This window comes from Uranotaenia lowii, chromosome 1 (genome assembly GCF_029784155.1).
Source record: "Uranotaenia lowii strain MFRU-FL chromosome 1, ASM2978415v1, whole genome shotgun sequence".
Classification (NCBI taxonomy): domain Eukaryota; kingdom Metazoa; phylum Arthropoda; class Insecta; order Diptera; family Culicidae; genus Uranotaenia; species Uranotaenia lowii.
The window spans coordinates 168,661,061-168,675,654 of NC_073691.1; the positions used below are offsets into that span (position 1 = coordinate 168,661,061).

General features: G+C 41.0%; 1 protein-coding gene across 11 annotated transcripts in view; it reads left to right on the forward strand.

The window, feature by feature from the left end:
- Positions 1-14,594, forward strand: part of LOC129747201 (afadin) — a 161,141-nt gene that overhangs the window by 11,976 nt on the left and 134,571 nt on the right. For all 11 annotated transcript variants that reach the window (XR_008737565.1, XR_008737576.1, XM_055741387.1 and 8 more), the window contains exon 2: positions 1,663-1,956. Coding sequence is in view for 9 of the 11 variants with exons in the window: in XM_055741387.1 (XP_055597362.1) it covers positions 1,935-1,956 (22 nt within the window). In the remaining 2 variants the exon portion in view is untranslated. The remainder of the gene's footprint in view (positions 1-1,662; positions 1,957-14,594) is intronic.

Here is a 14,594-nt window from a genome sequence, read left to right on the forward strand (position 1 = left end):
TAGTAGGCTGTACGTTCTATGCTTAGCTTATTCATCTTCGCAGCAATTCCAAAATATCTTCTACACTTTTGAATTCCTAGCTCTCATAATTTCCTACCATTACACCATAAATATTTTGAATTCAAATTTTTATCACAGAATCTGTGTCTCAGAACACAGAATTTTTTAAATATTCACTGATGTCACAGAATTTACAAAACTTGGACGTTTTATTTTTAGAATTGAATTTATCATGCTAATATTAATTTTGGAATCATATTTTTGAATTGAAAAAAGTATGATAAATTCGGTCATGTTAATTGATTTTTCTTAAGTAAAATGTAAAATAGAAGCAACTTGACATGAATCTTGAATGAAATTGATGGAAAAAGCATGTCAGAAAACCGTCACAGAATTTTTGGGGGCAATCACAGAAAGTCAAATTTTTTTTTTCGTCAAACTCACATATTTTTGTTTCGGCAACCTTGATAGCAGGAATACACTAAAACCAAAAATTATGTCTATTTACTTAAGATTATTCCAGAATTCCTTTTTTTGTGATAGAAGACCCGGCTGGAAATATGTTCTTCTTCGGGAGTTCATTTTTAGGCCTGCTGTATGTTTTCAGCTTAGACGACTTATTGATTTTCTTTCCCAACGTTTCGATCTTAATTGGATTTTCTTCAGGGACTTAAAATGTAATTTATTTTCTAAATCTGCAGAAGTAATAGCAGATTTCCAAAAACCACTCCTCTTAAATTCCTCTTACTTAAATAAAAATAAGCTACCAAAATTCTATGAATAAATTTTCTCCATCTCTAGAATATTAATTGAGAATATACGACTTAAAAGCGTTCATGTTTGTTCGCGATGTTTGAAATTTGACAGGGCTGTTAGAAAACAACACTGTGTATTGAAGAGCTAAATTTGATTTTCAAATCTCAATCCTAAAATTGAAACTACCTTGGCAGAATGGTTTTCAATAAAATTCAATTGATTTGGTTTATTGGCTAAATTTAACGTGAAATTCAAATCCTATTTTAATATCCTGCTACAGAATGCATTAAAAATTATCGGCTTTTTTATGTTTCTCGCAAATTCTCGGTAGGTTTTCCTTTTTTTTCAACAAATTAAAACTAAAAGTGCATTTCCATTAGCATAGGCGTAGGCTCGCCGATGCGGTACGGATTCGTTTGATGCGCCCCCACAGTCATCATCATCCCCCCTTTCCGGAGATTTGTTATCGGCAATTTGCGGTGCAATCGCATGGCGACGATAAACTCATAACAGGGCCCAACTTCTCTGACACATACTCGAATGCATGGGGGAAAAAAATTACCTGGTAGCAGCCATCAGCTGGGAAAATTCAATTTTCCTCGAATGGAAAGCTTCCGATGACAATTAAGTGCGCTCCATTATCGACGAGTTTTTATTTTTGAAAGTTGGCTGTCCCGTAAATGGAATACCGCGGAAAGGAACCGGAAGTTATTTATCCAAAAAAATACAGAGGGAAAAAGATAAACTCGGAGTAATACTTTCGCCTAATTCATTTATCTCGGTGAAGTGTTGGAAGCTGGGAGCGCAGAAACAGCGAAGATAATTAACGCGTGCCGGGAGTTTCCGTGCGGGAAAGTTTTGCGCAGTTTTCTTGATCCTTTTTCTTGAAATCATTCCCAATTACAGAGTATGATAGTGAAAATGAGATGAGTAATAGTGAAAATTCAACGCCCGGAGGTGATTGAAAACCTGAGGGCGGCAGCAGCTGAGTTTAAGTGCTATTAAGTTTCAGTTTCCGGGGAAGAAGTTTGCTCACTGTCTTAAAGCTGATTGCTTGCGGAAAGTACCAGAAAAGTGATACTGGGAAGGATCAGAAAAAAAAGAAGCTAGTGGTGATTCTAAAACTCTTTTGCAAGAACCGCCTGCATGCCTGCAAGTGACTCCCTCGGATTGCAACTATGATGGACTGGGGCATTCGGCGTAAGTTTTTTCTTGAAGAATTTCTTTCCCCCCTGGTAGAAGCTCCCCAAGACCCGATCGTTGCATGATTTGTTTTTTCCTTAACTGTGTTTTGATGGTAAAAATTCACAGAAATCCTAGTCGGCTGCCAGGAGCTGCCGGAGCCAGTTTCTTAACGATCTTCGGAGTAAACTAAGACGATACATAAACTAGACTAACGTAAACTTTGATACTTTTCATTGTTGTGGTTTGCATGTACTGTGGGAAGTAAATCTGGTTCCTAAGAAATGTTTGTTTGAAATAGCGTTCGCTCTGATTGTGCGACTAGGAAAACCGAAGGAACTAATGCAGAACACCTTTTGTTTTTTTTAATATGATCTGCTTTAAAGTTCCCAAAGATATGATAATTTACGTGACTTGTAACGGAGATGTTTGAGTTAAATTGGCACAATCTAAACAAGAAAGCCTGGGGACAGTTTCAAATAGAGCTTTCACTTCTCATAAAATAGCCATAATTTGAAGATAGCTGTCAGCAGAAAACTGAATTTCTTTCTGAAAATATCGCATTAAGGATCCGCCTGTGATTCAGGTTCAGGTTTCAGATTCAGATTTCAGATTCAGATTTCAGATTCAGATTTCAGATTCAGATTTCAGATTCAGATTTCAGATTCAGATTTCAGATTCAGATTTCAGATTCAGATTTCAGATTCAGATTTCAGATTCAGATTTCAGATTCAGATTTCAGATTCAGATTTCAGATTCAGATTCCAGATTCAGATTCCAGATTCAGATTTAAGATTCAGATTTCAGATTCAGATTTCAGATATCAGATTTCAGATTTCAGATTTCAGATTTCAGATTTCAGATTTCAGATTTCAGATTTCAGATTTCAGATTTCAGATTTCAGATTTCAGATTTCAGATTCAGATTTCAGATTCAGATTTCAGATTCAGATTTCAGATTCAGATTTCAGATTCAGATTTCAGATTCAGATTTCAGATTCAGATTTCAGATTCAGATTTCAGATTCAGATTTCAGATTCAGATTTCAGATTCAGATTTCAGATTCAGATTTCAGATTCAGATTTCAGATTCAGATTTCAGATTCAGATTTCAGATTCAGATTTCAGATTCAGATTTCAGATTCAGATTTCAGATTCAGATTTCAGATTCAGATTTCAGATTCAGATTTCAGATTCAGATTTCAGATTCAGATTTCAGATTCAGATTTCAGATTCAGATTTCAGATTCAGATTTCAGATTCAGATTTCAGATTCAGATTTCAGATTCAGATTTCAGATTCAGATTTCAGATTCAGATTTCAGATTCAGATTTCAGATTCAGATTCAGATTTCAGATTCAGATTTCAGATTCAGATTTCAGATTAAGATATCAGATTTCAGATTCAGATTTCAGATTCAGATTTCAGATTCAGATTTCAGATTCAGATTTCAGATTCAGCTTTCAGATTCAGATTTCAGATTCAGATTTCAGATTCAGATTTCAGATTCAGATTTCAGATTCAGATTTCAGATTCAGATTTCAGATTCAGATTTCAGATTCAGATTTCAGATTCAGATTTCAGATTCAGATTTCAGATTCAGATTTCAGATTCAGATTTCAGATTCAGATTTCAGATTCAGATTTCAGATTCAGATTTCAGATTCAGATTTCAGATTCAGATTTCAGATTCAGATTTCAGATTCAGATTTCAGATTCAGATTTCAGATTCAGATTTCAGATTCAGATTTCAGATTCAGATTTCAGATTCAGATTTCAGATTCAGATTTCAGATTCAGATTTCAGATTCAGATTTCAGATTCAGATTTCAGATTTCAGATTTCAGATTCAGATTTCAGATTCAGATTTCAGATTCAGATTTCAGATTCAGATTTCAGATTCAGATTTCAGATTCAGATTTCAGATTCAGATTTCAGATTCAGATTTCAGATTCAGATTTCAGATTCAGATTTCAGATTCAGATTTCAGATTCAGATTTCAGATTCAGATTTCAGATTCAGATTTCAGATTCAGATTTCAGATTTCAGATTCAGATTTCAGATTCAGATTTCAGATTCAGATTTCTGATTCAGATTTCAGATTCAGATTTCAGATTCAGATTTCAGATTCAGATTTCAGATTCAGATTTCAGATTCAGATTTCAGATTCAGATTTCAGATTCAGATTTCAGATTCAGATTTCAGATTCAGATTTCAGATTCAGATTTCAGATTCAGATTTCAGATTCAGATTTCAGATTCAGATTTCAGATTCAGATTTCAGATTCAGATTTCAGATTCAGATTTCAGATTCAGATTTCAGATTCAGATTTAGATTTGATTCTTAAACTCAGGTTCAAGTGTTCTGACTTCAGATTCAAGATTCTGAATTCAGACTCTATATAAGGAGCATGGTTTGCGGCTTTTTAATTGATTGTCTACAGCTCTGCTGTATTTTGTGTTCCCTTCCATTTGAAGTTCTTAATTTAGTTTTTGATATACATACAGGTTTATTTTCAATATGATATGTTTCGATTTTTAAATTTTAACCTATGATGAGAATTTTTTAAATGAGGGTTTTCTTTGTTGGTGGTTTAAGTTAAAAAGAAAAGTGAGTTAATCTTCGATTGCTGTTAATTTACTTCTTCTATGACTTCGGATTGAGTCCCAATTTAAACCTTTCTTGTTGAGTTTTTCTCCATCCATTCAATCTGTGTAATTTTTCTTGCACTAAATTTTTTGAACTTCATCGGAACCTTCGTCAAGATAAACCGCGTTACGCCAGACAATCAGGCACTTAACCCTGGCTGGCACTATAAATTCATTGAAGAAATGTAAATAAAACCAGCCCAAAACTGATATCCTTTCATTCCGGTTAGGAAAAGTTCAGCCAAGCTTAGCCAGAACAGAATCCACCAATTCTTCCTCTTCAAGCTATGCTATAGATAGGTGTGTTGTGGCTCCAGAATCCTTCCAGATAGAAACAGCAGAAGGGAAACCTCCAGAGAAAGTGGCAAAGGCAAAGCCGGTTAGATGCGAATAATGAAAAAGCAAATACCGGAGGCGATCGACCAACTTCAACGGAGCGGCACTGATATTCTCATAAAGACCAGAAAGGTGAATCCTGATTCGTGTATGTATGTATGACACGACCGTACGTTTCTATGTATGTATGACTGGATATGCGGGAGGGAGGAGTTTGTTTGTGACTTTTTATGGCGAAATGCGGCAGCAAACCAACCCATCATCATCGAAGCGTGGAAAGTCAGCAGCTTCTTGCTCATCCGTGTCGGAGGTCCTCCCGGAACGTGTCGTTTTGTGCCGCCTGGGTTAAAAGATGGGATTCGACTTCCCGCACCTTTCATCCGTTATCCTTCTCGGGGCATGGCGCCTACCAATTGACCATCCTTTTTTCGAGCAGCTCTTCCGCACGGGAAAGGGGGGATGATGATATCCTAGACTCTGGAAGCTGGAGGATGGGGGATGTTCCCTTCCACGTGTGCTACCAGCTCTTTACTCGAGCTCAGCCCTTCTTGGATCTTTTTTAGCAGGGGAGGGGGTTGGTGTGAATTGCTCTATCAACTGTGGGAACATTGTAATCATTGCTTTCGTAGCAAGTTCAGCAATATTATTATTTTAAGAAGTCGCAGCTGGGAAGTTTGCTTTACCTTTGTTTCTGCCGTTGGGGAAGAACTTTTGTGAAAGTTGGAATTTTTTAGGAAAAGATAACTCCAATTACTGTTTCGAAGGTGGCTCCAGAGAGTAACAAGTTCCGAGAAAACTAATTAGAATTATTTCATCAATTGCATTATCTTACTACAAATTTTACCTAGGCAAAAAATTCCATGGAATTTTCCTCAATTTAACTGACGAACTCAACTAAACCCTGAAAGTTATGAAGTAACTGACTGATCCGATTCTCTTTCATTCACACAAAAAATATCGTTGCTCATTCCTCATCTGAACATCACTCCACACAAAGACCACCACTGACTGGCCGTCTCAGTTGTTTTGGTTGTTGTTATTGTTTTTGTTGATGGATGCTGTTGAATTCCGCGTGTGTCGGAATTCGTTGAGTGGGTGAGTGGATTTGCTGTAGACGTAGCTTCATCATTTAGTGCGAGAAGCAGCAAATGCAAACGCTGCACATTGTTTGGAGACCACAAATCGCTGTTCTGTTGGAATCATCTGACTTTCGTAATGCGACTTGCTTGCTGACCTCAAAGAACGAGCAACATCCTTTGATTTATGCATTGTTTATTTTTGATGTATTTTTCGTTTCGGTCGCTTTAAAATTGTGTAATTCTGGCTTAACAAAATTTGCAAATATGATATCGGTATTCTGAAGCTTATGGATGGTTTTTTGCTTGATTCAAAGGTTGCAGAATTGGATTATGTTCATTTCAAATGAATCCTTTTTTCACGCAATAAAAGTAATTTTCGCCACTTCGTAAATTTCACAAATTTTTTTCCAAAAAAAATGTTTATAGCATTACAAGATATAAGCTTGAAATTCTACTAGCTACTAGCTAATAGCTACTTAAGTCAAAATTGACTCTTGACTCTTGGCTCTTGACTTTTGACTCTTGAGTCTTGACTCTGGACTCTTAACTCTGGACTCTGGACTATCAACACTCGACTCTGAACTCTGGAATCTGGACTCTGGACTCTGGACTCTGGACTCTGGACTCTGGACTCTGAACTCTGGGCTCTGGACTCTGGACTCTTAACTCTTGACTTTTGACTCTTAACACGCACTGGACTCTGGGCTCTGGACTCTGGACTTTGGACTCTGGACTCTGGACTCTGAAATCTGGACTCTGGACTCTGGACTCTGGACTCTGGACTCTGAACTCTGGACTCTGGACTCTGGCCTCTGGACTCTGGACTCTGGACTCTAGACTCTGGACTCTGGACTCTGGGCTCTGGACTCTGGACTCTAGATTCTGAACTCTGGACCTTAGACTCTGGACTCTGGACTCTGGACTCTGGACTCTGAACTCTGAATTCTGGACTCTTGACTCTGAACTCTGGACTCTGGACTCTGGACTCTGGACTCTGACCTCTGAATTATGGACTCTTGACTCTGAACTCTGGACTCTGAACTCTGGCCTCTGGCCTCTGGACTCTTGACTCTTGACTCTGGACTCTGGACTCTGAACTTTGGACTTTGGACTCCGGGCTCTGAGCTCTGGACTCTGGACTCTAGATTCTGGACTCTGGACTTTAGACTCTGGACTCTGGACTCTGGACTCTGAACTCTGAACTCTGAATTCTGGACTCTTGATTCTGAACTCTGGACTCAGGACTCTGGACTCTGGACTCTTCACACTTGACTTTTGACTCTGGATTCAAAACACTTGACTTTTGACTCTGGATTCTGGACTCTGGTCTCTGGACTTAAGATTCTGAACTCTGGACTTTGGACTCTGGGCTCTGGGCTCTGGACTCTGGACTCTGGACTCTGGACTCATGACTCTGGACTCTAGACTCTGGACTTTGGACTCTGGACTTTTTACTCTGGGTTCTGGGCTCTGGACTCTGGACTCTGAACTCTGGACATCGGAATCTGGACTTCGGACTCTGGACTCTGACCTCTGAATTATGGACTCTTGACTTTGAACTCTGGACTCTGGACTCTGAACCCTGGCCTCTGGTCTCTGGCCTTTGGACTCTGGCCTCTGGCCTCTGGACTCTTGACTCTTGACCCTTGACTCTGGACTGTGGACTCTGGACTTTGAACTTTGGACTCTGGGCTCTGGGCTCTGGACTCTGGACTCTAGATTCTGGACTCTGTACTCTGGACTCTGGACTCCAGACTCTAGACTCTTGATTCTGGACTCTGGACTTTGGACTCTTTACTTTGGACTCTGGAGTCTGGCCTCTGGACTTTAGACACTAGATTCTAGACTCTGGACTTTTGACTCTGAACTTTGGGCTCTGGACTCTGGACTTTAGATTCTGGACTCTGGACTCTTAAATCTGGACTCTAGACTCTGGACTCTTGATTCTGGACTCTGAACTTTGGACTCTGGACTTTGGACTCTGGACTCTGGACTCCTGACTCTGTTTTCTGGACTCTGGACTCTGGACTCTGAACTCTGGACTCCGGACTCTGAACTCTTAATACTGGACTCTTGACTTTGAACTCTGGACTCTGAACTCTGGCCTCTGGACTCTTGACTCTTGACTCTAGACTTTGGATTCTGGCCTCTGGACTTTAGGCTCTGGACTCTAGACTCTGGACTCTGGACTTTGGACTGTGGGCTCTGGACTCTGGACTCAAGATTCTGGACTCTGGACTCTGGACTCTTTACACTGGACTCTGGACTTTTGACTCTGGACTCTGGGCTCTGGACTATGGACTCTGGACTCCGGACTCTGGACTCTGAACTCTGAGTTCTGGACTCTGGACTTTGGACTGTGGGCTCTGGACTCTGGACTTTGAACTGTGGGCTCTGGACTCTGGACTCTAGATTCTGGACTCTGTACTCTGGACTCTGAACTCTGGACTCTGGACACTAGACTCTGGACTCTGGACTCTTGACTCTGGACTCTGGACTCTGGACTCTAGACTCTGGACTCTGGACTCTGGACTCTTGACTCTTGACTCTGGTCTCTGGAATCTAGAGTCTGGACTCTAGACTCTGTGCTCTAGACTCTGGACTGTGGACTCTGGACTATGGTCTTCGGACTCTGGACTCTGATCTCAGGACTCTTGACTCTTTACTCAGTATTCTGAACTCTAGACTCTGATCTCAGGACTCTTGACTCTTGACTCTGGACTCTTTACTCTAGACTTTTGACTCTCGACTCTTAACTCTGGACTCTGGACTCTGGTCTCTGGACTCTAGATTCTGCACTCTTGATTCTGGAATTTGGACTTTTGACTCTGGACTTTGGACTCTAGACTCTGGACTCTGGACTCTGGACTTTCGACTCTTGATTCTGGCCTCTGGACTTTTGACTCTGAACTCTGGATCCTGGAATCTTGGCTTTGAACTCTGGACTCTAGACTCTGGACTCTGAACTTTGGACTCTGGACTCTGAACTCAGGACTCTTGACTCTGGTCTCTGGACTCTAGAGTCTGGACTCTAGACTCTGTACTCTGTAATCTGGAATCTGGACTCTGAACTCTTTACTCAAGACTCTGGACTCTGGACTCTGGACTCTTGTATCTGGACTTTGGACTCTGGGCTCTGGATTCTTGACTCTAGATTCTGGACTTCGGACTCTGGACTCTGGACTCTGGACTCTGGACTCTGGACTCTGGACTCTGGACTCTGGACTCTGGACTCTGGACTCCGGACTCTGGACTCTGAATTCTGAATACTGGACTCTTGACTTTGAACTCTGGACTCTGAACTCTGGCCTCTGGACTCTTGACTCTAGATTCTAGACTCTGGAATCTGGCCTCTGGACTTTAGACTCTGTACCCTAGACTCTGGACTTTGGACTGTGGGCTCTGGATTCTGGACCCTAGATTCTGGACTCTGTACTCTGGACTCTGGACGCTGCACTCTAGACTCTGGACTCTGGACTCTTGACTCTGGACTCTGGACTCTGGACTCTTGACTCTGGTGTCTGGAATCTAGAGTCTGGATTCTAGACTCTGGATTCTGGACTCTGGACTATGGACTGCGGACTCTGGACTCTGATCTCGAGACTCTGGACTTTTGACTCTTGACTCTGGATTCTGAACTCTAGAATCTGATCTCTGGACTCTTGACTCTTGACTCTGGACTCTTGACTCTGGACTCTTGACTCTGGACTCTTGACTCTGGACTCTTGACTCTGGACTCTGGACTCTGAGCTCTGGACTCTGGACTCTGGACTCTGGACTCTGGATTCTGGACTCTGGACTCTGGACTCTGGACTCTGGACTCTGGACTCTGGACTCTGGACTCTGGACTCTGTACTCTGGACTCTGGACTCTGGACGCTGGACTCTGGACTCTGGACTTTTGACTCTAGACTCTGGACTCTGGACTCTGGACTCTGGACTTTGGACTCTGGTCTCTGGACTCTGGACTCTGGACTCTGGACTCTGGACTCTGGACTCTGGACTCTGGACTCTGGACTCTGGACTCTGGACTCTGGACTCTGTACTCTGGACTCTTGACTCTGGACGCTGGACTCTGGACTCTGGACTTTTGACTCTAGACTCTGGACTCTGGATTCTGAACTCTGGACTCTGGTCTCTGAACTCTGGAGTCTGGACTATGGACTCCGGACTATGGACTCCGGACTATGTATTCTGAACTCAGGACTCTTGACTCTGGTCTCTCGACTCTAGACTCTGGACTCTGGACTCTGTATTCTGGACTCTGGACTCTGGACTCTAGACTCTGGACTCTGGCCTCTGGACTCTGAACTCTGGACTTTGGACTCTTGACTCTGGACTCTGGACTCTGGACTCATGACTCTGGACTCATGACTCTTTACTCTTGACTCTGAACTCTGAACTCTGGACTCTTGACTCTTGACTCTTGACTCTTGACTCTTGACTCTTGACTCTTGACTCTTGACTCTTGACTCTGAATTCTGTACTCTGGACTCTGGTCTCTGGACTCTGGACTTTGGACTCTAGACCCTGGACTTTGGACTCTGGTCTCTGGACTCTATACTCTGAACTCTTGATTCTGGATTCTGGACTCTGGACTTTGGATTCTAGACTCAAGAATCTGGACACTGGTCTCTGGACTCTGGACTCTGGACTCTTGATTCTGGACTTTGGACTCTAGACTCTGGACTCTGGACTCTGGACTTTGGACTCTAGACTCTGGCCTCTGGACTCTTGACTCTGAACTCTGGATCCTGGATTCTTGACTCTGAACTCTGGACTCTAGACTCTGGACTCTGAACTTTGGACTCTGGGCTCTGGACTCTGGACTCTGCACTCTGGACTTATGACTCTTGACTTTTGATTCTTGATTTTTAACTTTTGACTCTTGACTCTGGACCCTGGACTCTGGACTCTGGACCCTGAACTCTGGACTATGGTTTCTGGACTTTGGACTCTGGACTCTGGACTCTGGACTCTTGACCCTTGACTCTTGGCTCTTGCCTCTTGACTTTTGATTCTTGGCTTTTAACTTTGGACTCTGGACTCTTGTCTTATGACTCTTGACTTTTGACTCTTGACTCTTGACTGTCGATTCTTAACTTTTGACTCTTGACTGTTGACACTACATCTTGATTCTTGACTTTTGACTCTTGACTATTTATTCTTGATTCTTGACTCTCGACTCCTGTTTCTTGTCTCTTGACTCTTATGTTTTCTAAACGATTTTTCTTTACTTATGACTTTTAACTTTCATCATTAATTTATGACTCTGGATCTGGATTTCACATTCTTAATTACTCTCTCTTGATTTTTCAAATTTTACTTGAATCTTGATTCATCTAACACTCTGGCATTGAAATTCCAGATTTTTGACTTTGAAAAAAAATTAAATTTGCTCACATCCTCTGAAAGCAGTTCTCGTCCCAGCGTTTTCCTGGACCAGAAATTCTACAGAAGCTAACCCTACCGTGGCTAAGGATTCCTCCTGGTTGTCTTAGTAAGTTTTCCATTCATAAACGTAGGGAGAAGCAACTTAAGTGCTCTATTATACGGAAATAGTGTCAACCTTCGTGGCGCTGCTGCTTTGGTATCTTCCTGTTGAAGTGCTGCTTCCATTTGACAGTTCAGCACCATCCCGTGTACAACCTAGAAGAAAAGGTCCCGGAAAGTGGGAAATACGCCGGGAAAAGTGTCAACAGCAACAACAGAGAAAGAAAAGCTAAACAAACAAACCGGTGCATTTTATAGGAGGTGTGGGGGCGCTGGCTTTTTGCTTGTCGCCATCCGGGATGAGATACTGATGATGATGGGATTGTTTTTTTTTTCGTTGGGAAGGAAGATGCGAAAACTGTTTTGGATCTTGATACCTCAAGCTGTGGGAGCAACAGAGCGGAGTTTTTTCTTTTTCTTGTGGATCGGACATCAAGCAAATCGTTTTATTCAATTGCAACGGTGGAAAATTTTCTCGGATGCTTGTGAAGGCATCTTGATAGGGTTTTAGAGGGCTTTCTTCTGTTGTGTCACGGTTTTATGAGTTTTCCGGAAAAATGTTTCATTTTGTGATTCGTTTGACTTCTAGTTTTATTTTTAAAGTTGGCACCTATATCTAGTTGAATCTATTCTCTGATGTATGATATCGGAATTCCCGATCTCAATTTTTATATTTCCCTCATTCAAAAAACGATTTTCCATTTTTAGTTTTTGAACACCAGTTGTTGGATTTATTAATACTCTGATTAGACTTTCAAGCTCGAATGTGGGGTCAAGCTAAAGGTCAACAAGACCAAGTAGTGCCTCGGCTACTGCCAAGCTTTTGACCCAAAGTTTTTTTTTTAATTTTTAAAATACATTTGTTCAGATATCCCGAATGGTTCTTTGGATTCCTCAGGATTCCTCTTACCTTGATTGAAGATAACGCCAAAATTCATGGAATAGTTGAATTATCATTAAGTCGGGAGCGATTCTGATGGAATCCAATCGAATAATCTCTTCCGCGCTCGGTCAATCAGAATCAATCTGACAACTAAATTAATCCAAGCGTGACTTCCTGATCGGGCTTCATCAATCGGTTGGCATGTCTTGGAAAATTCCCGGAACTGGTTCGAAGTTCCGGTTTCACTCAAATTGGATTTTTTGCTGACTCTAGTCTAGCTTTCTCTAATCGCCGATAAAGGGGTAAAATGTCGTCAAATATGACGTACAAAATGATTGACGAATTATTTCAATTTATCGTGTACCGATGGCAACGAACTGTGAATACTTTTTCGACAAACGTCGAAGGACTAGAAAACCCCGAAAATAATGTTACCGAAAAACGAAACAGAATGAATCCATCTTGAATTGACATTCGTTTTTGGCCCCGGCTACGGGAAGTATATTTTACGATCGGTAGTTGTTATGTTGCTGCTTTTCCGATAAGTTGCGGAAGCCCTCAACCACAGCACAGTCTCGGCCCAATGATGGCGAATTGGTGGTATCGATTTTGGATGGCAAGCTTACAAAATAAAGGAGAGCTACTTGAGATTCTCTTTCTTCAACTTCAAAGCACGCAATCGGATTCGATTGATTTTATTTTCTTGTATTAAATTATTAAAGAGTTTTCCTGGGTATTAACAAAAAAAACGGTTGTTGGAATATTCAAACAACAATTGCAATCGATATCACTTTAATACATCCATTGAAGCAAATTATTGCTTGCTCGTACGCAAAACTTTTTGTTATCAGTTAGGCTTTTAATCGATATTTTCTGCTGTTGACATCCGATAAGGGCACATTATCTGTTGACAAAACGATTTTAATAAATATTTAGTATGTATTTAAACAAACTCTCATCCGTTCCACTAAACGAATATGTTTTCCTCTCAAAGGTTAAAAGATTCACGATTGTTGATGACTAATAACTTTTCAAATTGAATTAGCTACATTTACATTTTTCTGTCTGAAAAAAAAAAAGGATTGAAGCGCTCTGCTGCAAAATTGAATCGTAAATTCCTTTCACGGAACCGGGCGTCTGGATCTGGTTGGTTCAAATTTCCGAGCGAAATTTTGCCCTCATTTGCATTCGAGAAGCTCAAGATAACGGCCACTGGAATGAAACGTAGCCCCCCTCAGGCATTATTAGTAATCTGCTTCTGGCAGACAAAACAAAAACCATTCGACCAGACCCAACTAGAATCCTGAATGGGGAAGTTCGTTTCGATGCTCGAGTTGATTAGAAAGAAAATAAAGATGTGTTAGGAATTGTTGAAAATTATAACTCGAAATCAACTACCGAAAATTTTAAACCAATGTTAAAGATTACAGAAACACCTTTCCCTAAACTTTTTACCCCGAGCCAAGGTCGTGATTTTCTCGTATAAATAACGCAAATTTCTTCACAACGAGTTACTTTTGTGGTTTTTGCCAAGGGCGACATAGATCCTAGCCCACGAGTTAGACTCATGATTTTCAATAATGACATCAAATCTTCACCACGAGTCAGGCTCGTGATTAAAGGTCAAACAAAGTTGTAACTAAGTGTCCGCCAATATAACGCTTACCTCATGTTGGAGCTATCAAAAATATACGACACGTTTTTTCCTTAATTTCATAACCATGAGCCAGGCTTGTAAATTTCGCTCGTGGCGACAAGTTCCTTGTCCACGAAGCAGACTCGCAGTTTTTGCTCATGGCACTACGATGATCATTTACCACGAGTCAGGCTCGTGGTTGCAACTACAAAAAATTACAACTTAGTTTAGAAAAAAAATCTAAAAAAAAATTGAAAACACTCTTCGAAACTACTGGATTTTCAATCAGAAAAACTCAAAATGTCAATTCTAAAAAAAAAGTGGCCACTCAGATTCGACACGTTCCACTATATTCTTTGGAGCAGCTGGGCAAAATCTCAGCCAGGCTGGGGCAGCGTCATGGGTCCCCGGCATCATCTGCTGTCAATACTAAGGACTTCTCAAGATGGTGCTCCTGCGATAAGTAGGTACCAGGCAGCTTAGTTGAGACCGGCGAAGCTTTTCCATCCTGGGAAAACTACATAGGAATGAACCGGTTGTTAGAACCGAAGGAGTTAGCGGAATAATGGAAGCAGCTCTCGAAATCG